At 41.1% G+C, this 26,818-nt stretch overlaps 2 protein-coding genes and 1 non-coding gene across 3 annotated transcripts; 2 read left to right on the top strand and 1 right to left on the bottom strand.

Moving 5' to 3' along the window:
- The first annotated feature begins 5,613 nt into the window (after positions 1-5,613).
- On the top strand, positions 5,614-6,467 carry LOC145058268 (putative mitochondrial protein ymf1). The gene has a single exon (XM_079006198.1). It carries the CDS (start codon positions 5,982-5,984, stop codon positions 6,465-6,467), a length of 486 nt encoding a protein of 161 aa, XP_078862324.1. The 5' UTR covers positions 5,614-5,981.
- Positions 6,468-9,465: 2,998 nt separating this feature from the next.
- Positions 9,466-9,538, top strand: TRNAK-UUU (transfer RNA lysine (anticodon UUU)). The gene has a single exon. It is a non-coding gene; the product is annotated as a tRNA-Lys (tRNA).
- An 11,666-nt stretch (positions 9,539-21,204) lies between these two features.
- LOC145060055 (uncharacterized) lies at positions 21,205-25,866 on the bottom strand. The gene is made up of 5 exons (XM_079007783.1): positions 24,442-25,866; positions 23,757-24,003; positions 22,676-23,309; positions 21,773-22,543; positions 21,205-21,619 (listed from the first exon to the last, which is right to left on the bottom strand). Exons 1-5 carry the CDS (start codon positions 25,864-25,866, stop codon positions 21,205-21,207), a joined length of 3,492 nt encoding a protein of 1,163 aa, XP_078863909.1.
- Positions 25,867-26,818: the final 952 nt, after the last annotated feature.

Here is a 26,818-nt window from a genome sequence, read left to right on the forward strand (position 1 = left end):
TTTTGGGCAACCAACCCATTTCGCTCTATCATTTCTTCTTTCTTTCCTAGCCTACTCAAAAACTATTTAGGAAGGGCTACCGTTATATACGCAATTAATAAAGGCTGTCGAATCATCCACCGAATCCTATGTTTCATCCTAGTTTATTTGATGTGTATACCTGTTTTTCAGTTGGCCTCATGTATATCTAGGCCAATGTGTCTTATTGGGCTTAGTATGTGCTTAGTTTCGGTTAATCCTTAGGCTCTTTTTGATTACGTAGAAACTTGGATTATTTTTAGCCTTTGTAATCGTAATCTAATTTCAATAATTTTTTCCATAGGTTAGTTTCTTTATTTTAGAGCTCGGGGAGTGTCTTGAGTTCTTTGTTTGGTTGCCTGGGGTGGGGTATGCCCCTTCATTTATGTTTACTTCGGGGGTTCTCCTCCATCGGTCAATGTATTCTTACTTACCGAAAAGAAAGACTAGTTAGGTACCGTAGGTAGAGCATATTCCAACACTTCGGATAACCACTTGACATTGGCACCTTGGCCAGGTAGATCCGTCCCACTCTCCGGACCTCACCTCTGCTTTTTTGGAGTACGGGATGACTCGGATGGGCAGATAAAACAGAACCTGTCAGTTACGCCTTTAGGGGCCGCCACGTATAGCTTTAGTTTATGTTGTAGCATCGGTTATTGCTCTGGTTACGAATGACCCAATCTATCTATGGCAACCACCCCTACTTTTAGTAGATGGAGATGCGCACCTAGGAAAGCGCGGAATAGACCTACGTGTCAGCCAGTGCCGGGGCAGAGATAGGGACCATGAAAGCATGGGATTCAATCGAACCTTTTCGGACAATTCCTAACGCAGAAGAGGGATGCTAATAAGCTGACAGCTCAGGCATGGCTTCAATAGCGAAAGAAGTTCTTTCTGATTTGAATCAAGAAAGACAATGAATTTACGAGATCTTGATCCGTTCAGTGCCTTCACTTGTGAACAACAGGGACCCATTCTGTTGATTGCTTCTCTGCTCCAGCTCTAACAAACTGGTTTTTCTTTCTCACAGAATTAGGGAAATCATTAGATTCTTCTTCCTTCTTTCGGTAACATATACCGAGATAGGTTGGGAAATCCCCCTTCGATAGACAGGTGGCAACTTGACCTCTAAGTAAGGACAGGAACGCCCGTGCCCAATCAAACACCACAATCATGAAAAGCACCTGAACCGAGACCTAAAGCTGAACCGCTGAAGGAACCTCTTTCCGTTGTTAAAGCAAGTACGCTTTTCAAGCTTTTTCCTTACTCTTACTAAAGCAGGCACACGCAAAACTCTCTATTTGGCTTTTCACTGAAACCAATACGTCTAAACATAAGGTAGGTGCTTTCACGATTCACTAAACGGGGGATCAAAATCTTTGCGCGGTAGAGGCGGAGGACGAAGCGAATGTAGAGGACACATCATATCCAGGGAAGGAAGATGGACTGGACTCACTCTCATTCATGGCATGGGCAAAAGCAGCCCTAATGACTTTCAGTGAAGATATGCTTATACGGCGAAGTCAGTCACAAAGTCTATGTTCGTATGCTTTCACTCTAAGCCGACCATCCAAAAAGGATGTGCACAATTGATCATTGACCGCAGTCTTCTCTTTTCTCTCCCAATGTGGGGAACTTTTTTCGGTTTTTTTCTCTTCAGCACAACACTCAATGGTGATGCATGGCGTCATTACTGAATCCTTTCATTGACCTTTCTTTTCTATAACGAAAAAAGCCCTCCTCTCGGTGATGTGGGTGAGAAACCCAAATCAGAAAAGCTCAGCAAGCCAATAGCTCAACGGTTCTCACCACCCTCCTCTGGCGCAAACACCGTTTGTTGCGTTGCGCTCATCACGAGAAGCCGGGGAACTCTCTTGGGTGGACTTCAAGCGCGATGATAGTCAGTCTGAAGTTTTCTACTATGCCATCTTTATTAGTTCAAAGACCGGGCTTGGGGGTTGGTCTCAGTGGTCAATGAAAATGTACTAGTGTGCTGTCTTAACATGCATAAATTTTATTAGACTGCTAGCTTTACCAGCGGTAGGAGGGTGAAAAGACGGTGCATGAGCGAAGTAGGATCCTCTTTTTTTGTATCCCATCGACGATATTCTTTGGTTTTGGTACATAACAATTTGCATAAGCAAAGTCGAATATTTGTTACAAATCTAGATCCTGCACTCTCATATCTAGTCTCTAGCTATCATCTTAGTATATTAGTCAAGCTATATCTTGTAGTTTCTTGGGCCTAACTAAGAAAAGAGAACAAGAAAAGAGAACAAGAAAAGCAAAAGCAAATACGACTTTCAGCCAGGCTGCTTCATTCAAGTCTAGGACTTAGGCAAGACTTATAAATCGAGCAGTTATAAAGCAGTTTAATCGCATTTATCGTCTCTCACTTAGCTCTGATCTGGTGTCGTCGCTCACAGTCCAAGAAGAGTAGTCCTTTCATTGGCTAGCGGGATTACGCTTAATGGGATAGACCGATCATCGCTTCCTTCCTCTACTAGTTCTGGAGTCAAGCCAGCAAAGAAGTAGACTCCTTCCTTTTTCACTGGCTAGCATCATAGGGATATTCGACGTTTAATGAGATAGTCTAGTTCTAGACTAAAGCTAGCAAAAAACAAGACTGAGGTCGATAGGGGCATTACTAGTAATTGCTAAGGTGCTTTATTAAGTATTTTCCATGCTCCTCTCCAGTCTCTTTCCAGCCTTTGTGATTTCATATACTATTCCCGTATGCCATATCTCTTATTCAATCTTGCTATACGTCCAAGCTCGGTAGTTGGAAGCAGAACTGAGACTGGATGTGACTGAAGGAAAAGGGAGATAGGTGTGATAGGAGGGCACGGTTAAACAGGTAAGCGAAGGCTCTCTCTCTCTCGCTCTGTGGTCTTGTGTGAACTCCTTTCCGCCCATTATTGATCTTCACTCTAAGTGAGCAGGTCAAAGCAGTTGAGGTGATAGCAATAGTAAGCAGGGAAGCAGAAGCAAAAGGTCTTCAAAGAACTTTTGTGTAATAAAGCTTCTTGGTCTCATTTCATTGGTCTCTAAGGCAAAGTCTCGCTTAATCGTTCATCGATCTTTTTCTGTAAGGCCTCGGGCCCTACGAATTCCGATTTCTGTTTTTGTTTGTATTAAAGTGTTGGTAGCTTCTAGCCTCGAGCTGGAAAGTCTCATCGGCGGGGGTACTATAGATATATCATAACTCTCTAATTGAGACTCAATCTATACAATCAATCAATCAGTATGTGCAATATACCGGTCTTTGCGATATGCTCTATCAAATAGATCACAGATCTTCCCGCTTAGCTGCACTGCTCTCTGAGCTCTTTTGTCCGCTATCGCTTCCTCTAGTACTAGCTCTGATCTCTCTTCAGCAGTTGCAGTACGATTCTTTAATTCATCTCCTGCCCTTTATAGTCGTAATCGCTAGAAACTCTATATCATTGGCAATTGACATTGGCGTAATCTTTTTTCTCCTGTCAGAAGGGGGTCCTGTCGAAAGCAAGAAAAGGCATTGCAAATGGCGTGCCCTTACTCTAATTCTAAATAAAGCTCTTTTGCGCTCTTGGTCAGGCCTGTAACAAGTATCTAAAAAATCTTTTCTTTTCGGCCTATGGTTCGGTCAAAGCAATGACTTGAGTGAGTAAGGAAGTAGGACCTTTTTACCCCGACTGTGAGTTATTACTGACCCCTCTCTGTCTCTCCCCCGCGCTGTGAATGAAGTGAGTAATTCGTTGGTGCTTGCCCTTCAGTAAGTAGTTCGGATGGCTGGATACATGCTACGCTCTGCCACGCTTGCCTGACCGCGAGAAGCCTTAGGGTAAAATAATCTTGAACAGCAATTTGAGAGCATCTTTGGAATTGAAAGAAGGGGCTAACCTGACTTTCACTTTCATAAAAAGAGAAAACTGGACTTGCACTTTAAGAAATGGAATTGCGATGAGCCAGAAGTTAGAATCTCGCCTAACCACCTGTCTCCGTCTCCCGTAGTTCCCCCCAGAAACATCCGTTTGCCTACTTCTACTCTGGCCGGGGGTAACAGTCTTTTTGAGAACCAAGTGGCCCTTGAGGAAGACCTTCAAAAAACCCCTCTAACTCGGGGAAAGGAATTCAAGCCCATAAAATGAGTCAAGTCTATGATAGGTACCAATAGTCTTTATGGCGCTCTTACCCCTTATGCAAAGCACCAATGACTTCGGTCTTCTGAAAGGGGCTTAGGGCATATCATCAAAGAAAGAATCCCGAGGAAGGGGGTGAAGCTGAGGTTAGAAACGGTTTCTCCCGCTGTTGCTAGTTCTTCCGTTGTTGGTAGTTCCTCAGGTCGGGTTGTTTATTTTTCAGAGCTTTTTCAATTCTTTCAGAACCTTTCGTATGCGCCTATTGGAAGATTTGGGCTACCTCCTCTCTTTCCGATCTCATTCAGATAATAAGCCAGTCCGGTTTATTAGATAGTGAGTGGGTAAGAGAGGTGCTTGGTCTGTCTCCGAATGTGGGCCTAGAAGCATTAGCCGAGTCTCTGAATATTCCCGAGGGTTCTCAGGATAAAGACAGCCTTAAGGTGCTAACGGAGCTTCCACGGTCTCAGTCCATGAAGGTGCTTGCTTTATTGGTTGGCAGCTTGGTTATAGTCGTTATGAAGAATGAAGGAGCGACGAAGGAGCTCACTTCCACGACATGGGAAAGGATCATGGGATGAGGAAAAGAAAGAAAAGGTGCAAGGTGAGGAGATATCGAGAGGTATAATATGTGAAATGAGTTCAAAGGAATTAGTTAAGACACGCTTCTTTAGCACAGGCCACGGAGTGAAGTTGGAAGGTTCAATGAACTACGTGAAGGGGAAATCTTGGGCGCTATTGTTGTCTATATACAAGCGGCGTAGGCGAAGCTGTGGCGACTCGTGGAGTAGACAGCGAGCTCCGCTTGAACAGAAAGCAGCAAGCTGCAAGCACTACTCCAAAAGCAGTGAGCTCCGCAACAAAAGCGAAGCGAGCCGCGGTAGCCTATTAAGTTTTTCAGCTGCATCGTATCGTACTATGGGAGGGGTCCGTACCTCCTTTAGATAGAGCCCCCCTGCTCCTAATGTAGAGCTAGAACTACTGCTACCGAGGAATCCGCAGTCACACATAAGTATCTCGCCTTCCAAAAAAAGCGGCTGCTAATTAGCACTAATGCTAATGGGGACCATCAATAGGGCCAACTCTTCTAGTTGACCCTCTAACCTTACTACGCTACCCTGATAAAAGGTCGAATTCAGCAGGACTGCAGGCACGAAATGCCGATCAAATCCGTTAAAGGAAGCCTAATCAAAGCGGGCAAACAAGAAGATCTGACTGAGTTGATGATGGACCGGATCTCGAAAGGCGAGAGGCTTTCATAAAGACGTATGAGAAACGGAGGGTCGAGAGAGGCTTATTGCACGATCCACCCAACCGCTAATAAATGCTGCATAAGATAAGAGAGTGGGAGGCCGGCCCCCGCCCATCTGGTGCACACCCATTTATGAACATATACAAAGGGCTAAAGAGAGAAGTCCATGGAGAACTACCAAATCCAATGACTTTGATTTGTTCGTACCATTCTGTCATTGATCACTGCTGGGTCGGTTGGTGAGTCACCCAAAAAAAGCATCGAGAAAGGTCAAGCATATATGTTTTATGAAATGATCAGCGGTTTCATTTATGCTATGCCCTGCATCGTGTTCGTCTGTGTTTATTGAGCTTTCAGCGCCATGCGCTTTGCTTCGCTTTATAAAAGAGAGAGAGCCTTGTCTTGAGAGTGAAAAGAAAGGGCAAGCGATAGAAAGGATAGTCCCTCGCGCGTTCGTGAGAACTACTAGAAAATGGTGAGATCATTAGATCATTAGTGAAAGAAGGACCAACGACGATCCTATCCTAAAGGAGAAGAAGGAGTAGGAGGAGTCAGTTTTCTTTGAAGATCGAGGAATCAATCTCCCAATTATGCCATTCGGAAGAAGTCTTCTACAGAGGGAAAGCCTGTTACGAGTAAGTGGAGAGGAAAGATCTCCAGAGATTCTTATCTCATTCCATTCCAGTGGCTCAACCAGTAACCAATGGCGAAAACTAAAAAATCCATGGTTTCCCGGTAGAACCCTATTTCGCCCAAGTTGTTTCAGAACCGGAAAAAAGAAGCGGTTTTTCGCACAGCTTGCGCATAGTGCAGGTCCCACTTGTATATCGTATTTGGCCGAAGAAGCATCGGACAGGTTGGAGTTCTTACCTTCTTGGGATTCCATGGACCAAGATCTGCTTTTATTATATGGGCAATACCGATCTACTTTAGTAGATCATATGGATGTAGAAAAAGCTTCTCATTTTGATGAATTGGAAATATCTCTTTTTCCATTTCTATTTACCCAGTTCATATCTTTGTTTCGTGTGTTCCCCGGAGGAATTCGATCTCTTCAATCTCGAGATACCACCTAAATAACTATAACTGCGACCAGAGAGTCAAATATCTTGGTTGGTCCCACCACCACTGGGGATTGGACATATATAGAATCTTTCTTCTAAAAAAGTCTTATTATATATATATATATATATATATATATATATATATATATATATATATATATATATATAAAATTTTATATTCTTATTTATTTAAATAGCTGCAAGACCACAAAACGGGGTGAAAAAAACCGAAAGCCCTTCTTTTAAGTTCCTCCCAGATACATGGCTTACATACCCGGCTCAACATTCTTGGAAAACAATCGAATCGAGGGTCCGGAGGAGAATTGGCCATTCAATCTTGTGAACTAATCGAGACCGAAATTGGAGAAAGAGATACGAACGGAAAGGAATAACCAATCGATGAAAGAACATGAAACCATTTTGTTTCAATAGAGGTACGAGAAAGGGTTGGGGGCAATGAAGTAGGTGAAGTGGTTGGATTTTGCGAGTTGTTCCCACCACTGCTGGATGTGATTCCAAGAGCCGAACGAGAATGAATACCACACAGAAAAGTCAAGACCAGGCTCCCTAATGGAATGTTTAACCGATCCATTCCGGATCGACCGAATTGGTACGGAAGTTGTAACATGGGAAAACCACGGAAAACACGACTTATTTGAATAACCCGGTGACCTACCAATTGTAGAAGTAGGATTTTTGGCAAGCAATAAGCACTTAAATAATACAATTCAAGTGTACCATCTTCTTTCTCATTTCGAGGAAAAGGTGCGGAAGGAAAAGGAAACAACGGAGGGATCCGAATCGGACCTAAATGGGAATGACATGAAAAGTCTTTTTCAAAACCTAGCATTAAGGGCGTTACGACGATATATGAGAGGAATGGAGAAAAAATCGTGATTGGTGTGGAGGGGAAGGTCTGTTTATAATATAGTTCAAGAAAGAGTCGTCTCATTTCCTTACTTCTTCGTTCTTTCTAATTCATTCACTTCAAGACTGGTTCTGAACGCCGCGTAACATCATCTTCAACCAACCTCCATCGTACCGGTGCGACCACTAAAGAATTGCTTATACACTAAACAGCTGCTTATATACACTTACTAAAAGACTGACGTTTATTCATATTCAATTCATTAGGCCAGCGTGAAACTAAGAAAGATAGATGTGCCTAAGGCGTAAGCAAACTATGCACGCTAAGAGAAGAGGAGAGATGTTCGCAATGACTACCACAAGAAAGCCGCCCCCTCTCTCTAAAAGGGCCCGTCACTTCGTTCGTACCTTCTTGGCTTAGGCTCGCAACTTCACTTACTTTATGGCCTTGCCGCCTTTTTATAGCAGAAGCTAAGCGCTTGAAAAGCGCGCTAAGAAAGGTTGCTTCTGTCGGCCTTTATGTGCAACAGTCCACCAGTAGCGGAAGATAGGGTTACCGTACATACAAGAGTCTTCCAGTTCTTACGGAAGCTCTTTCTTACCAGTCAAGTAGTACAACAGCTGTCTCTTATCTTATAGCCCGGCGCGGCGGGTCGCCTTTTTAATTCAGTAGATAGAAGAAAGTATTAGATAAGGAGTAGGTGAGTGAGTCCTCGCTGACCTGAGCGATTTCGATCACCTAGCAGGCCTTTTCTTTGGTAGGTAACTTCGCCAAAGCGTATCATCAGATTTGACTACGAAGGAAGGAACTCGGCAGAAGATCGGTCTGCAAGAAAGGCCTACTTATCCACGGGTTCATTGACAAAACCGCCGTAGGAATGGAGACCTTTCAATAGAGCAGAGGCGAACTGATCAACGAGAAAGAGGCCCTACTCACTACAAAGGAATACACCACAAGATCGAACTGCACTCATGCCTCTCCCGCATCAAGTTGACCGCCAGACTGGAGCTTCGTAACATGTTGACGAAGACCTCCGAACTGAGGGTTCGGTCAGTACAAGAGACTACTTTGTCTCCTCGGAAGAAGAATAGCCCCGCTCTCTAGTCGACTGATCCCATTGATCAAACTGGGAGGGAACGTGTCACATTAGAGGTGAACGATCAGAGGTGTCCTCTAATCACTACGATGAGCTGGTCCCTCTTTTAGTAGACTCAGCTATGAATATTCATGAAAAAATGAATGCCTCTTTCACAGCTAACCCCATTTTCTTAATGCCGAGACTTTCTCTTTCGTCGAGCCCCGAGCTTGTGGTCCTCCTTTGAGTTTGGGTTCAATTGGATGAATCTGTCAAGTCAAGGTCAACGTACGTAGCAGCAAGGATGGTGCATCGCCTCTTTCTCGTTCTCGCTCGGGAGCCAAAACGAACACGCCTGCTACCTACTGTATTGGACCTTCGACCAGACATTCTACCTTTGTCGAATCGGAACCAATACCACTGCATTGCGCTCGAACAGTTGAGCGGCCGCCGGCCCTTCCGTGCACAGATATAGATTCATTCTTCGTACCTGGTCCAGCCTCACAACCCTTCGCGGGTTGGTAAGAAGTCAGTCTTGTTTGGTAAGACGGAATTTTACAAAGAAAAGAGAGTGCTCGCCCCGGCCAACAAAGACCGTAATTACATAGATAACTGCTCCTCCCCTTCTCCGTCTTTAAGGCTTTAAGGCGAACCGTATGGTGGCTGGAAATAAAGACGACCTCACCTTCTCGTAGATGGTGTCAGTGAGAGCCATTTTAGTACCCCCCCCCCCCCCCCGTTGACCTTTTTTTGTAGATAGAATCTTCAATGAGTGGAAACAAGCAACCTTACTAAGCTAAGAAAGGTGCTTGTTGAGTAAGGCCGGCTTTCTTCGAATGCTTGAGCGCTTCTTTCTCATATCGATCATTCAATATCCTTGACTTTTCAATAAGGGGCGCGTTAGCTAGGCCGTTTTCTTGCAGGAGTGCTAGCACGCGCCCTTACGTTTTCTTCGCTTGCTCTGCAGTACGAGCCTCATACAAAGCCGCGCCCCTTTAATATGATGAAGAGGGGCCGCCCTCTTTTCTTTTCCGCACCAATCCTTATTTACTACTACATCTTTTTTGGGGTGTATAGCTCAATTGGTAGAGCATTGGGCTTTTAACCTAATGGTCGCAGGTTCAAGTCCTACTATACTATGAGTAAGGATGCATAGTAGCGCAAAGAGCACTCTTTGGCCTTTAGATTAGAGGTGCTTCGCCGTCTTTGATTGGATGGAAACATCTATCTAAAGTGTGCAGTGAAGGAGAAGAGTAAATAGTAGGGGAAAGAAGAAAATGGCACATTGACATTCATCTTCCTCTCGAAGGTCTTTGAGAAGAGGGGCAACAGTGAAGATACCGAGACCGTGTCTATGGGGTCTTAGTAAGAATCTGTTGCAAGCAAATGCATGTAAGGGAGGAATGCCCGCATTAAGATTTAAAACTTGTCGTCTACTTGAAGGAAATGTTTGGAACATGAAACTTACAATAATACAACGCCGCATTCTTTGAAGATTGAGGAACAAGACGAGATCTATTAAGAGAATGATTTATTCTCGAAAAAAATCTGAATAGTTACATCCAATTACAAACTACACGAAAGTTGCCCCTTGATTTGAATTTTATCTTTGTTATCAGTACCTTTTTTTTCATTAGCTTTGGCGTTCCGGTTGCCTTTAGCGCCGGCGAGAGTCTTTCAGCCGTACCTTCCCATTCGGATTGGTTTACCTTTACCGAGGATATGCTGGAAGACTCAGCGAGTTCCGGGCGTAGTAGTAGTACCTCAGCGGTAAATCAACCGCTTCCGGGGGAACAAGCTACGCCTCCCGCTCTTCCGGGAGCTCGGACTCCGCCCTACACCCCCTACCCCTATGGCCCGGAGGAAGTGATAGGAGGGGATTCGGTCCGCTCTATAGAGGGCCGCCTCCTGTCGGGCAAAACAGCGCCTTCGTCGCTAGATATATATCTAGCCCGGATCAACGCCGAGGACCTATTCGAGGTCAAGGTGGATATGATCCGGGAGATGGCGGTCCTACATCCAAGTGGCGATTGGCTGGGGCGGGGGGCTCGAGCCCTCGATAATCCGAGGGGGAAGGAGTCCTTGGGGGAGCTCCTTCAAATGCGTAGAGACCTACGGGCTAGGAATTTTAAATCCGAGACCTTCGGCCTATTAAAGGAGAAGGTTTTCCTTAGGGATACCCCCCCTCAGAAGGCTCTTCCGCATAGTCCCGCGATCCACAAACGGACGCATGGGACTATGCCTTCCTAGCCGCGTGCAGCCTACATGCGGGAGACCGTAACGTCAGTCACTAAGTACTCCATACGTGGGAAATGAAAGCAGAATTCGTTCGGATCCTCCCACATGTTCAATCTTTTTTTAGCGGTTTCCCCAGAGATCTTTATCATTAATGCAACCTTCATTTTGCTCATTCATGGAGTTGTATTTAGTACGTCTAAGAAATTTGATTATCCACCGTTAGTCAGTAATGTGGGTTGGCTTGGATTACTTAGTGTTGCGCGCCTAGGAGGGCAGTGCGCTTTGGGATGCGGAGGAGCTATTATCGCCCAGTTTCCTAACTTAATGCGGCACCGGGTTCGGACCGCAGGGAACCGTAGCATGGGGGGGCTTAGAATCCTTTTGCCGCCGCAAGGCTGGCTAATCGTACGCAGCAGGCTCGAAGACCCCTGGTTCTGAAAGGCACATGAGTCCGAACGCTATGTTGAATATGCGACCGACACTAGGTAGGTACCTGTGAAGGTGAGGCGTCGGTCGGTCCTAGAAACAGCGGCAGCGGCGCGAGGAGTTCACGACCGAACGTGCTGCAACCTAGGGATCACCAGGCAGCTCTTTCGCTCTCTTGGGATCGGGGGGGGGGGGGGGGGGCATAGCACAATTCTTCTTGGAGGAGGGTTGGTTTGCCCGGGTGACTGATCCTGCCATAATGTAATCCTACCTATACTATAGCACCGACACCCGAAGTAGAGCATACATACGACGATCTTCATGCGTGAATAGCGGGGAGGAAAGAAAGGGCTGATCCGTATATGGATAACGAAGGCCCAAAAGGTTATAGGTAGCTTAATGTTGGGCTAGAAAGTTGTTTGGGCTTAATGGCCTATGGGGTATGCATGGTGACATAGTTGATGGATTAGGGTTTTCATAATTAAATTAATAAAAGTTTAATAAATCCAAGACTTCATTTATTGATTGATTCAAAGCTAGGGTGATTATGGAAGCATTTGGAAGGGTATCATTGATGGCTCTCTTTAAACTTTGGGAGTTACACTCTTATCATTGATGGTTCTCTACATCTTCTCATAACCGATTACTAGCAATTGAAGACTAATTGAAGACATGGACGTTTTTTGTCATTCTTAAGTGTGGTAGACGTTTTTTTGTGTTATTTCAAGAGTTTCCTTAAATTTCATTTACTAGTTTTAATGAATAATTGGTTGGTTGGCTTGTAACCACCATGTTTGTAATAAAGGCTTCATATAAAGCCAAGTTTATGCATGGGAAAGTGAATAGACGAATTTTAATCAAAGAACCCTTTTGTCACTTTGAATTATTGTCATAGTTCACAAATTATCATCTTTTGGACGTGATCCTTGAGTTGATCGAATTCAAACTAATAGGTCTTAGTTTGTCTTCAGATTTACAAGCTATAGGTCTAGTTTGTTTATCAAATCTATCCTTTTATTGTTTTTGTCTCAAACACTATTCAATCTCAATACAAAACAGCCCATACACGTATCATAAGTGGTATCAGAGCCTAGTTCCGATTGGGTGTAACTAAGTTCTTATTCAAAAAAAAAATCTGCTAAGTTTGTTTGAATTCAGTTGTTGTCCAAAAATGTTGCGCAAGCTATATGATGAAGAAGATATAGAGGAAGAGAAAATTGAAAATGATGAGGAAGAAGATTCCGGTCCCATCTACGACACCGATGGAGAAGAGGAATTTTGTGAAAGAATAAATTTCTTGGTTGAAGAGGAATTTATTGAAGAAATTGAAGAAGGAACTAATTTTGTGATCAGAGATGAAATTGTTGAAGCAATTGTGGAAGAAATCAATTTTGTTGATATGCACAAAATTATTGAAGAAATGGTGATTTTTGTTGAACAACTAAAATCATTCCGAGAGCTCACAACCTTGAGAACCAATGACTATAAGTGCCACAAAAATTCAGGTTCTCATATCTTTTATGAACACAATTCCTTTTCTAAAGTGTGGGGTATTTCCATTTTTCATCTTTATTTTCGTTTCAAAGTGTGGGAGATTTTTACACTTTGGATGCCATGGGATGCTGATTTTTTGCATTTTGAAGGCCTTAGTGACAAGAAGAAGTATGGTGAGAGGTTGGATTTTACTAATTATGATCTTAATAATGATGTTTTTGTTTTGTCTTCATTCATTGATCAAAAGGAGAAAAATGACTTGCGTATTACTTTTGATAAAAAGTTTTGTGCAATTAGAGATGAAGACTTTTCATTCGTGGCTCAAAAACAGCAAGACAAATTATTTTTGGATGATGGTAGAATTTTGTACCCTCCAAAAGACGATATGGTGATTTCCAAAACAATATGTGTTCATGGTGGTAGCAATCAGTCACCAAAAGAGGCATTGCGTGGCAATTCTTATGCCAATTTTCTATGTTGTCCACAAACAAAACATATTTTCATTAACTCTTCATTCATTGTTCAAAAACACCAAGACCGATGGCGTGAAGTTTATTGGGAACGAAAAAAGAAGGATGGTATCCATCTTTTTACAAACCATCTTTCTAAGAGAAAATATGAAGATACAAGTCCTAATTATTTACATAGGAGGGAGCTCGTGATGTTTGGACTCATATTCTTTTGGTGTCTCTTTAATTGGGAAGTCGATATTGGGGCATGTTGCTCATCAACTTATAAATACAAACCATGATCCATTCTTTAAAATGACTACAATTAACCATTTAAATTATTTCAAAGTTAATTTGCAGAGCCGGGTTCATGGGAATGTACGGAAGTGGTTTTTCATCCACAAATGAAAGATACGGTTAGGATTGAATTTGGCGAGTTATTTGAGTTATTTGAAGAAGAACATGTGTATGTGGAGAAAAGACCAACTTGGAGTAAAGAAAAGGTCACATTCCGCAATTAAAATATGTTTTCAAGACCTGCTGTCATGGAAGGTTTATATGGGAGAACAACAAAATTTGGTTCTTACTGAATTGAGGACAATTCCTTTCGAAGAAGGAGGGAATGATCCGTATATGGATAACGAAGGCCCAAAAGGTTATAGGTAGCTTAATGTTGGGCTAGAAAGTTGTTTGGGCTTAATGGCCTATGGGGTATGCATGGTGACATAGTTGATGGATTAGGGTTTTCATAATTAAATTAATAAAAGTTTAATAAATCCAAGACTTCATTTATTGATTGATTCAAAGCTAGGGTGATTATGGAAGCATTTGGAAGGGTATCATTGATGGCTCTCTTTAAACTTTGGGAGTTACACTCTTATCATTGATGGTTCTCTTTAATCCTTGGGAGTTACATAGCAATTGAAGACTAATTGAAGACATGGACGTTTTTTGTCATTCTTAAGTGTGGTAGACGTTTTTTTGTGTTATTTCAAGAGTTTCCTTAAATTTCATTTACTAGTTTTAATGAATAATTGGTTGGTTGGCTTGTAACCACCATGTTTGTAATAAAGGCTTCATATAAAGCCAAGTTTATGCATGGGAAAGTGAATAGACGAATTTTAATCAAAGAACCCTTTTGTCACTTTGAATTATTGTCATAGTTCACAAATTATCATCTTTTGGACGTGATCCTTGAGTTGATCGAATTCAAACTAATAGGTCTTAGTTTGTCTTCAGATTTACAAGCTATAGGTCTAGTTTGTTTATCAAATCTATCCTTTTATTGTTTTTGTCTCAAACACTATTCAATCTCAATACAAAACAGCCCATACACGTATCAAGGGCGGTAGATGATAATGAGAAAAGGCGCCGCGTCTGGGCAGGCGGAATGGATGAGCGAAAGGTGTCATGCCATGGAGTGGGTAATATCCCGAGTCTCATGTAAGACAACTAAATGCACCTCGAGGTGCTGCCGAGGAACTGAGGGACCTTCTCGAGCACAGGATAGGTAATTGAGAGATAGAGCTAGCCTATTCGTTATGGGGAATCAATGCTCCGGGCCGAATAGAGCTTACCTACGGCACCTGGCTTTCTCCGGCGCATATTAGCTTAGCTGCGCTTAATAGGCCGGTTTGCCTTCCTCTCTGGCGGCCTCCTTACCTTACCCCCGCTACACTCTCACTCCAAGCTACGCCTGCTGAGCAAGATGCATTGCGATTTCCTCTTCTGTGGACGCACCTATGACCCGGGACGGGAAGAGAAAGACTTTTTTCTACGGCGAGCTTTCTCTCGTAAAGCCAAAGACGCCCCAAGACAAGTTCCAACTATTGGGAAGGGGACATGATCAATAGAACCTGGCTGGATCCGGGCTGGGAGAGGGGCGCCCATTCCTAACCACTTTCGAAAAGGTTCGCTCATGCTGGAGGGAGCATCCCCACTTAGTGATCGGTCCGCTAGTTCACACAAATCCGAAGAAGTTATCACGGACGAGCCATATGTTGGGAAACTTGCACGTGTGGTTCTGGCCGGGCTTTCCTGAGGTATCTAATAACCTTGCTTCTGCTCGCCGCTGGCGCACCTCTCCTAACTATTGCCCATTTATTCTGGAATAATCTTTTTAGGAGGGACAATTTTACATATTTCTGCCAAATCCTTCTATTATTAAGTACGGCTGGTACCACTTCGATGTGTTTCGATTCTTCCGAACAAGAGAGGTTTGATGCTTCTGAATCCATTGTATTAATTCCACTTCCTACTCGCAGTATGCTCTTTATGATCTCGGCTTATGATTCAATTGCCATGTATTTAGCTATTGAGCCTCAAAGTTTATGTTTTTATGTGATTGCAGCATCAAAAAGAAAGTCTGAATTTTCCACGGAAGCCGGCTCGAAATATTTGATCTTAGGTGCATTTTCCTCAGGAATCTTATTGTTTGGGTACGACCGGACAACTACCGATATCTATTAATATCTTTTCTTAGAATGTTGTTGTTAAATATATATCTATCTATATCGTAAACTATCGGATCGAGTATTACTTAGATGTGAAACTTGCGGACCTCATTGGTTGTGATATTGATCTTACGGGGGAACGAAATCAAAGAATATATAGACTGACTTGTAGAGACCCTCTATGTAGTTGTCTATCTAGGGTGACCGATCTACATCTTTCCCCATAGCCTTGGGGCTGTGTCTCGATCTCCTATGTGCGAAATCTAAGGGACTTGTTCCTATGGAGATTCCCCTTGGTCTAATTCCACGCCTTATGACGAAAGGGGAGTCGGCGTGGCGTAAAGTGCAGATTGGGGGGAGTAGATAAAAATTCCCTTCTGGGGTATTCAGAAGGTGTAACCTAGGCAACAAAAAAGGGGCTCGATACTTCAACTAGAGGAGCGACCTGTTGGTTCACCAAACCCCGACTCAGCGTCACACGTTCTCCAGGTCCGAAGGGATCCAGCGCCCAACTACCGACTCCTCCCGGAATTGCGTTATCGGAGCCGAGCCAAGAATGGCCGTTAGTGGACACCCACCTTCACCGGTTAGAGAGGCCCTCTTTAATACATTAAGAAAAGATGTTCACAGGGGCCAAAAAGACTCGGTCATAGGAACTTAGACCACCTACGCGCTGGTGAAAACCACCTCGACCGGATCAGAGTAAACAACAATGTCGAATCCGGCCGCCCCTTGCCTTGAAAGAATTAACACGCGGCCACCAGCTTTCCCAAAATAAGGGGGGATCTGCTGCTTACTGCTCACAGAAACATCCGACCTATACTATAAGTCGTCCGCCTATTTTTCTGATCTCCTTTCCTTCTATTAATCAGATTTTTAGCTTTGACCGGTGAAAAATGGGGTTGATGGTGTTGGCTAAAAAAGAGGGAGAGAGGAGAGCCTTGGGGTACGCTCACTTCTGCATTTTTGTTTAGGTTCTCGAGATTCTCAATCGCTTTTTTTAGTGGGGAGGAATAGTGCGTGAATGACGATTCTCAGACGAGGGAATCGTTCCTCTCTAAATAAAAAGAAGCTAGTTCTATTGATAGAGCTTTCACGTCTGCGCATAGAAGACTTTTTTTTCCCTTCCATTCCGTTCTTACCATATCATGGGCAGTTGGGTTGGAATCCGTGTGATGGTTCGAAAGTGCTTTCAAATATTCTTCGCATCCCCAGAGAGATACATTGTTTCCATTGTGACTTGGTCGTCAAAAGGGGCACTACTAGTGTTGTGTACTTTTCATTAGAGCACATGTAACAACCCGAAATTTCATGTCACTTCTTGTATCACAACTTGTAATCCGATCCGATCAACCAAACGTTATTTTCAATTTCGTTTCCAATTTCGCCATTTTATTAAGTCATTAGTTTATATTGACCTAAAATGACTTAATGGGTGTCTTAATACATTTAGTAAATCATTTTAACACCCTATTTTAGTGATCGGAGTATTTCTAGAAATTACCGTATCGGGTTACGGTAACTCAATCGGGTACGACCAAAAGCCTCACTTAACGTCGGTATCGGGTAGAATTCTATCGTGTCCAGTTCCTGAACACTATATAAACATGTTTAAGACTCCATTTGAAGCCTTTGGCCAATTTCTCGCTAAACTCACACAACCTCTCTCCTCAAGCTAGAATTAAGGTCCAAATCTCAAGTTTAAGGCTTCAAATCTTTAAGGTAACCTCCCTAGCATGTTATTCAACATCTTTAGCCTTCAAATTGATGAATTAATTGAGTTTTGGGACCAAGAACATGAGTTTACGGCCAAGGAGCAAGCTTGGGCCGTAAACTCCATTAAATGGGGTTTTAAGCCCTTAAACTCCTTCCTAAACTCAATTGGACTTTAGATATGGCTATGGGACTTCAAGATATGGACTTAGAACATTTGAAACTTTGATTTTGAGCCATTTGAAGGAGTTTACGGCCAAGGCATAAGCTTGGGCCGTAAACTCATGTAAAAGGGGTTTTTCATGCCCTTAAACCCTTCCAAATCACTTCTATGGCTTAGTTATAAATTATAGGATCTTAGTATTAACAATTGGACACTTGAAACATAACTTTTGAGAGACTTATGTGAGTTTACGGCCAAGGTGAGTGCTTGGGCCGTAAACTCCCCAAAACAAGGCATAATTTCATTTCTAAGGTGTTAGAAAGCCATCCAACACCACCAAAAGCCTTGGAATAAATCAAAGGACCAACCAAAAATAGTTTAAGGGACTTAATCACATCATTTGTGGGATTTCTAAGAGTTTACGGCCAAGGCTTGTTCTTGGGCCGTAAACTCCAAGATTTTTGGTGTTAGAATGCAAACTAAACACCCCTAAAGCCTTTAGATGAATTTTAGAAGCCCTTCTATGCAAGTTTTAGACCTTGAAACACTTTGTATCACCATATATAAGAGTTTACGGCCATGAGGAGGGTCTCATGGGCCGTAAACTCCATAACACCCCTCAAATGTCCCATAAAACTCATGCTAGGTCTTGGAATAATCCTATTAATCACATGTGATTTGTTTTAACAACATTTAACACCATTTTCATGAAGATTAAGGAGTTTACGGCCAGGAGCCTATATTAGGCCGTAAACTCCCATAAAATAATCATTTTGATGATTTAAATTCATTCCAAGTGTTCCAATGCATTTTAGAAAATCCATTCTAGCAATCCCCATGTCCATTTAAGCCCTTAGATCATCAAAACCACACCAACATGAGTTTACGGCCGTAAAATCATGTGTGGGTGTGTTTTATGGTTGTAAACTCATTTAAATGTTTACTTATGGAGAGTAAACTCAAGTCCCAAGTCCCTAGTGCCATTACAAGTCTGAAGATGTCACCCGGGTCACTCCAAACGCTCGTTTTGAGGTGTTTAACCTCATTGGAGTGTAATGTTCCATATGATTAGTGAATGTATCTCTAAATGTATATATATATGGACATTATTTCATTTTACATAGGGACATCGCGAATAATCAAACCCCGAACCAACGTCTAGTATCCAATACCGACACGTTTCCGAGTCCGGTGAGTTCATACCCCTACCTTTTTCACTGTTTTTCACTGTTTTCAGGGGGGGGGAACACAAGCAAAGTACAAGGGTTTTCTTGTACTCAAAAACTTATTTTTCGTGTGTGTGTTTCACATTTCTTATGCTTTTAATACTGATATACGTAATTGATAACCAGTAGATCATACAATTCACTTAAACATTTATTTGTGAAATGGATTTTATAAACGGTTATGTTTTATATATATTTCACAAATGGTTTCCACATTTTATCAGTTAAAAGCATGACATTATAATACATGAACAATATAATTCGTGCACTGTCTTGTCCTCGGTAACATTCCACAGAGATACGCGAATGGAGGATTATACTATTATTACTAGTAAATTTGTTATTCCGTATGATTGGAGACACGTCCTCGGCGAACACTCCACAAAGATACGCGAGTGGAGGACTACACCCGTAACCAGAATCTGGGATTTAGAGAGCGTGACTTAAGTGTATAGATCTATACGGGGCTGACTACCCCACACCTGGCTGCTAGCTACAGCCGAACCAAAATGGTTCAAGGGTGACGAAAGTCATAAGGATTGTGGACCACTTATTGCCACAAGGCTGTGGACTACTTATTGCCACAGGTTCAGTCTTTAGTATGGTTATGGAACTCGCAACTAGGATAACAGAGATTTACTGATAGTAATAATGAATCGCATACTACATTTTACAGATAACTAAGATTCAGTTTACATCTTTTACATCTTTTACATCTTTTACATATGATAACCAACCTTCAGGAAGGTATGGGACCTTCCTGGGAAACCTTGTACACAACCAGGTCTAACATAATACATCTTTTACATTGAAAACAAACATACAGGAAAGCATGGGGCATTCCTGGGTAACCTACACATAATCAGACAAGAGTAACCAACTGAATAACATTACATCTTTTACAATAACTACACTTCAGGAAAGTATGGGACTTTCCTGGGAATACACTGATACATTAAAGACATAAAACAATGTACCGGATAACTAAACCATACATTACTCATATGAAACAACAACCAACTTTTAAGAAAATATGGGATTTTCTTGGTGTGTGTTACATTTTCAGAAACAGAAAGGAAACATAAACATTTTCACAAAACAAAACTGCTTATGAACTCACCAGCGTTATGCTAATTTTGAAACCACTTGTGTTCTCAGGTCAACGATAGTACAGGTACCCGAAGACTTACTTGGTTCAGGATCGTGTGCATGCAAGGCTCGCTCATTTTGTTAATATCTATATTATGTATCACAACTATATAAACTGTGTCTTTTGAAACAATTGTAAAACTTTTAATATGTAATGTAATGGTTGTTTTACTTTACTTACTATGTGCATTGGATTTGATACTCAACGTGGAGTCAACCCCGGAAATGTTTCCGCCTTCGGTTTTCGGGGTGTGACAGATTGGTATCAGAGCCCTTGTTTATAGTGAATAAAGTATACCAAACCTTACATGGTATAAAACTATAAACACTAAAGGGCCTAAGTGCTCTGAAATAAAAGTATCTCCAGACTACAAGTATTTTCAAAAATATACAAGTATACCGAACCGTCGAGATTCGTATCTATAAGTAGAACAAAACATAAGTAAATGGGTGTTGTGTATTGCAGTTAAACCTGGGCAGTTATGTAGTCGTGTCTAGGGTCAATATAGCCTGGCCAACTATATTCATTCGAGACACGGCCAACATGTGTCTGGGAGTGATTGTGGTACGTGGCATGCCTAAAACTTACCCAATATCCCAAAGAACAAATCGTCGCTGCAGCGAACCATGAAATACTATGGGAGTATTTCTCGAGCCGATCCTTTGTAGAAATTCTTGTATACGCGTTATTCCTTGATTATTACTCTAGCGATAAAATGTTCTATCTTGATAACTTCTTTCTGCTTTATCGCTTAGTATGATGCTATATTTGCCTTGATGAGATATCTCCTGTCCCATATCTCTTGATTCAATTCAGAGGACTTATGATCCTCTCTTTCTTGATCTTTTTAGATCAAGATGCCTCCAAGAAAAAGACCCAGCTCAAAGAACAACGACAATCCCTCTTCGCCGCCACCCCCTCCCCGGTTTGACCTAGCATCACTCTAGACGATGATGACAGCTGCAATTGATGTGATCTCACCCAAAATTGAGGTTTGAACACGTTTTGCCCGATCGTTCTTTTGGTTACAAAATTGTAAAACAAAGGTGGAAACCGCGACCCGTTGTCTATAAAGAGACAAGAACCTTGGTATAAAACGCCACAATCAACCCACCAAATTGATTGATAAGTTTGAACGCCACAAGCTATGAAAACCTGATAAGTTCTAAAGTTCACAAAGAACGAAAAAAGAGTTAAAAACTCACAAATTGTATTCAAAACTTGATTGATTTCAAATGGATACAAATACCACGTTTTTATAGTGTGGGAAGAGTACCTAAAGAGCCATGAATTAAAGAAGTGTCTTTAATTTAAGGCATTTAACCCCCAAGTTTAAAACTATGAACCTAGACATGGTTTATCACAAGGTTCATGTAACCTAAGACCCTTTTATCTCCCCAACACTTATTTAGGATATATAAAAACGAAAATTACATAAAAATATAGAAAAAAAAACGAAATGGGCTTATAAAGGCTCTTATTGTATCTTGTAAATCACTCTTGGACTTGAATTATGGTAATCCAACTTTGATTGGGTCCAATGGGTCTCCATACACTTTCTTGAGTACAAACTTCTCTAACCAATCCATTTAAAGCCTCTTTGAATGTTTTAGCTCGTGCCCTCGTAACTGGTCCATCTGGCATTTGATTTGGATCCTTTGTTGACAGCTGTGGGTTTGCATCATTCCCCTCCTCTTGAAAAGGATTTGTCCTCAAATCAGAACCTACATCAAAAGGAGCTAGATCAGTTACATTGAAAGTTGCACTAACATTATACTCACCCGGCAGGTCCAATTTGTATGCATTGTCATTGATACGCTCTAAAACTTGGAAAGGACCGTCCCCTCTTGGAAGCAATTTTGAACGTCGTTGGGCTGGAAATCGTTCTTTTCTCATATGTAACCAAACCCAATCACCCGGTTCAAAAATCATCTTGCGTCGCCCTTTATTCGCTTGTTTTGAATATTGCTCCGTTCTTCTTTCTATATTTAGTCTTGCTTTCTCATGTATCTGTTTCACAAATTCAGCCTTTTTGTTTCCATCTAAGTTAACCTGCTCAGAAAAAGGCAAAGGTGATAAATCCAAAGGAGTCAAAGGATTAAAACCGTATACAATTTCAAATGGTGACATTTTTGTAGCAGAATGAGTGGCACGATTGTATGCAAACTCAACATGTGGCAAACAGTCCTCCCATGTTTTGATGTTCTTCTTTATTAAAGCCCTCAACAAGGTGGACAAGGTCCTATTCACCACTTCTGTTTGACCATCCGTTTGTGGGTGGCAAGTTGTTGAAAACAAGAGTTTTGTCCCTAATTTTGCCCACAAAGTTTTCCAAAAATAACTCAAAAACTTAGAATCCCGATCTGAGACAATGGTTTTTGGCATTCCATGCAACCTGACAATTTCTCTAAAAAACAAATCAGCAATGTGAGATGCATCATTAGTTTTATTGCATGCAATAAAATGAGCCATTTTAGAAAACCTATCAACAATCACAAAAATAGAGTCCTTTCCACTTTTGGATCTTGGTAGACCCAACACGAAGTCCATTGAAATATCAACCCATGGTTCACATGGTATTGGAAGTGGAGTATATAAACCATGATGTTGAACCTTGGATTTGGCTTGCTTGCACACAATACAATTATTGCAAATTCTTCCAACATCCACCTTCATTTTTGGCCAAAAGAAATGTTCCTGCAAAGTAGATAATGTTTTTGCGATCCCAAAATATCCCATAAGGCCTCCACTATGTGCTTCTCTAACCAAAAGCTCACGCAAGGAAGATTTAGGAATGCAAAGTCTTGATTCTTTGAACAAAAAACCATTATGTAAGAAAAACTTTTCAAAAGAGCATTGTTCACAAGCTTGGTAAATCTGACCAAAATCAACGTCATTGTGGTATAATTCCTTGATTTGTTCAAATCCTAGAATTTTGAAATCTAGAGAAGAAAGTAGAGAGTGTCTACGTGACAAAGCATCAGCCACAACATTTTCCTTACCTTTCTTGTATCGGATGACATAAGGAAATGTCTCAATGAACTCCATCCACCTAGCATGTCTTTTGTTTAATTTGTGTTGTCCTTTTAGAAACTTTAAGGACTCATGATCTGAATGAATTACAAATTCTTTAGCCCACAGATAATGTTGCCATGTTTTCAATGCTCGGACCAAAGAATAAAGCTCTTTGTCATAAGTTGGGTAATTTAAAGTTGCCCCACTTAATTTTTCACTGAAATATGCCAAAGGTTTACCCTCTTGCATCAAAACAGCACCAATTCCAATTCCTGATGCATCACATTCAATTTCAAATGTTTTGTCAAAATTAGGCAAAGACAACAAAGGAGCATGAGTTAAGTGAAACTTGAGTTGTTGAAAAGCATGCTCTTGTTCTTTGCCCCATTTAAACCCAACATTCTTTTTGATGATTTCTGTAAGTGGTGATGCTAAAGTGCTAAAATGTTTGACAAACCGGCGATAAAAACTTGCCAGACCATGAAAACTTCGAACTTCACTTATAGTCTTTGGAGTTGGCCAATCTTGGATGGATTTTACCTTTTCTTCATCAACAGCCACTCCTTGGGAGCTCACCACATACCCAAGGAAAACAACTTGGTCAGTACAAAAGGTACACTTCTTCAAGTTAGCATATAGCCTTTCTTTCCTAAGCACACTCAAAACACATGTCAGATGCTCAAGGTGATCTTTTGGACACTTTGAATAAATCAAAATATCATCGAAGTAAACAACCACAAATTTGCCAATATATTCACGCAAAACATGGTTCATTAATCTCATGAAGGTACTAGGAGCATTAGTTAGGCCAAAAGGCATTACTAACCATTCATATAAACCATGTTTTGTTTTAAAAGCTGTTTTCCACTCATCACCTTCTTTCATGCGAATTTGGTGATACCCGCTTTTTAAATCAATTTTGGAAAAAAGTTTTGCTCCATACAACTCATCAAGCATATCATCGAGTCGGGGAATGGGATGACGATACTTTACCGTAATATTGTTGATGGCACGGCAATCTACGCACATCCTCCAAGAACCATCCTTCTTTGGCACCAACAAGACTGGAACGGCACAAGGGCTCATACTTTCTTGAACCAATCCCTTTGCAAGTAACTCTTCAACTTGCCTTTGTAGCTCCTTGGTTTCTTCAGGGCTTGTTCTATAGGCTGGTTTGTTGGGAATAGACGCCCCAGGCATAAAGTCAATTTGGTGTTCAATCCCACGAATTGGTGGCAATCCATTTGGAACATCCTCAGCAAACAAGTCTCCAAATTCCTGCAAGAGAGAGGTAACATCGCTCGGAAGAGTTCCGGCCGAAGTGTTAGTGGCTATTGGAGCTTCTTTGAACAAAAGAAGCACAATATGCATTTCTGATTTAAAAGCTTCTTTTATCTCACTTTTTTTTGCCAGTGCAATATATTTATTTTCCTTTTTTTCTTTCCCTCTTTTTTTCATGTTTTCTTTGTTTTTTTCACTCTCTTTTTTTTGTTTACTTTCTTTTTTTTGTTCATTTTCTTCTGTTTTCTCACTCATTTTTTTTTGTTCATCATCTTTTTTTTTCTCACTCTCTTTTTTTCCTTCGCTCTTTTTTTTCGCATCTTGTTGAAGTTTTACTTGATCTTGGTAAACTTGAATTGGTGACATTGGTACAAGAGTTACCGGTTTTGTTTTGTAAACAAAAGTGTATTTGTTAGTGAAACCGTCGTGACTTACGTGTCTATCATATTGCCATGGTCTACCTAGCAGCAAGTGAGTGGCTTGCATAGGAACAACATCACACAACACCTCGTCTTCATATCTTCCAATCCGAAATGAAACCATCACCTGTTTTGTAACTCGCACCTCACCACTATCATTGAGCCATTGAAGTTTGTATGGTTTTTGATGCTTCATCGTGGGTATACCTAACTTTTCAACCATGGAAATACTTGCAACGTTAGTACAACTCCCACCATCAATTATAACACTACATACCTTGCCTTGAACATAGCAACGAGTATGAAATATATTCTCCCTTTGGGCATCGTCTCCCTCCTTGGATTGAATGTTTAGAGCTCGTCTTGCAACCAACAAATCACCTTGAACAGCCACCTCTTCATCATAACTACAATCTTCCGTTGAAACTATAGAATCTGATTCATCCGTTTCGATCTCGCCATTTTCTCTAACCACCATGGTAAGCTTATTTGGACATTGACTTGCAATATGACCCCTTCCTTGACACTTGAAACACTTTATGTCACGATTCCTAAAAGTAGAAGAATCAGTTTTTCCTTTTGAAGAGTTTGTTGTTTTAGGATCAGATTTGGAATTAGAAGAAGAAGTAGGTGTATTTTCTGATTTTTTTGAAGTACTAGCCTTCCAAGTGTTATTTCGAGACCCGCCACCTCTTTTTAATTGTTTCTCAATTTTAACAGCCATATGGACCATGTCTTCAATTTCAACATAATGTTGCATCTCAACGCGATCACGAATTTCAAGATTTAAGCCATTTAAGAATCTGGCCATGGTTGCCTCAGGATCCTCCTCAATATTGGCACGAACCATCATAACCTCCATTTCTTTGAAGTAATCATCAACACACTTGCTGCCTTGTTTTAAGCTTTGAAGTTTATTGTGGAGATCACGAAAGTAATGACTTGGCACAAACCGTCTTCGCATGACACTCTTCATTTCATCCCATGTCTCAATAGGCCTTTCTCCATTTCTCCGTCTAGTGATTAGAAGTTGATCCCACCATGTTAGTGCATAATCAGAAAACTCAACTACGGCTAGTTTTACCTTCTTACGGTTGGAATATTCATGACAATCAAATATGAACTCCATTTTTGTCTCCCATTCAATGTACGCGTCCGGGTCTGACTTGCCTTTGAAAGAAGGAACTTTCATTTTAATAGAACTTAAATTGTCATCTCTTCGTGACCTCCTTCTATTTGGTCGCCTTTCAGGTTCCCAACCATTATCCTCCTCTTCCCCATTAGAAACCTGTGATGATGCTCGAGATCGAGTTCTTTGTACTTGTGCCTCCATTCGGTCCATTCTTTCATGTACTTGGTTAAATTCATTTGTCATCAAACGTCGCATTTCATCCATCATAGCTTGAACTTGAAGGTTTGGTGGGGGGTTTTGATCACCCATCTTATATTTCTGCCAAAAAAATAAAATAATAATAATAATAATAATAATAATAATTTACTTCCTCCCAACACTCACTCACGTGTTTCTCTCAAAAATAGTTCACTCAACCCTCGTGTATCCCTCGAATGGCTTTTACCCTCTTTTAGTCTCACCACACAGCCTTTTACCACTCCCTTTTAACTCTTAAAGTTCTAAACAAACTAAAGAAGCAATTATCAAATTTGAACTTGTGGCCTTGAGGAATTCAAACTTACCAAACAAATCAAAAGAAATTGTATCCAAATTAAAGTAACCTCAATACACAAAAGAAAGCCAAACAAACTTGGCTTTGCTAATGATGAAGCAAACAATGGGTTATTTTTTTTTTTTTGAAAAAAAAGACTACACTTGCAATTCAAATTGACTTTATAGAAAAAAAAAAAGGCTTTACTTGTTCCTCCTCTTGTTTCTTTCTTTTTTTTTTCCTTTTTTTTTTGTTTTTTGTTTTGTTTTTTTTTTTTTTTTTTTGCTTCTTTATGTTTTTGTTTTTGTTTTTTTTTTTCCTTTGATTTTTTTTTTGAGGAAACTAATAGCCAAATGAAAACATAAAGGAAACAAAAGAAATGTAGAATATAGAAGTTTGACAACTTAGAAATTCAAAAGTCGCTAGTAAGAACCTTGACAACTTGTGACAAGACCCGCTACCAATATGCGTCTTAGAACTCAAGTAATCAAGGAAGAAAACAAAATAGATATGCAACACAAAGAACTGGCTCTGATACCAAATGATGTGATCTCACCCAAAATTGAGGTTTGAACACGTTTTGCCCGATCGTTCTTTTGGTTACAGAATTGTAAAACAAAGGTGGAAACCGCGACCCGTTGTCTATAAAGAGACAAGAACCTTGGTATAAAACGCCACAATCAACCCACCAAATTGATTGATAAGTTTGAACGCCACAAGCTATGAAAA

This window comes from Lactuca serriola, chromosome 6, assembly GCF_051521515.1.
Source record: "Lactuca serriola cultivar US96UC23 chromosome 6, Lser_US96UC23_V15, whole genome shotgun sequence".
Classification (NCBI taxonomy): domain Eukaryota; kingdom Viridiplantae; phylum Streptophyta; class Magnoliopsida; order Asterales; family Asteraceae; genus Lactuca; species Lactuca serriola.

What these genes read in the sequence shown, in the direction of transcription:
- LOC145058268 (XM_079006198.1), top strand. Translation starts at nt 5,982, where the DNA reads ATGCCATTCGGAAGAAGTCTTCTACAGAGGGAAAGCCTGTTACGAGTA.
- LOC145060055 (XM_079007783.1), bottom strand. Translation starts at nt 25,866, where the DNA reads ATGGGTGATCAAAACCCCCCACCAAACCTTCAAGTTCAAGCTATGATG. An exon ending in CATGGCAATATGATAGACAC is followed by an intron (nt 24,004 to 24,441) that starts GTAAGTCACGAC and finishes TCTCTCTTGCAG; the next exon opens with GAATTTGGAGACTTGTTTGC. An exon ending in GATTTATCACCTTTGCCTTT is followed by an intron (nt 21,620 to 21,772) that starts TTCTGAGCAGGT and finishes ACCGGGTGATTG; the next exon opens with GGTTTGGTTACATATGAGAA.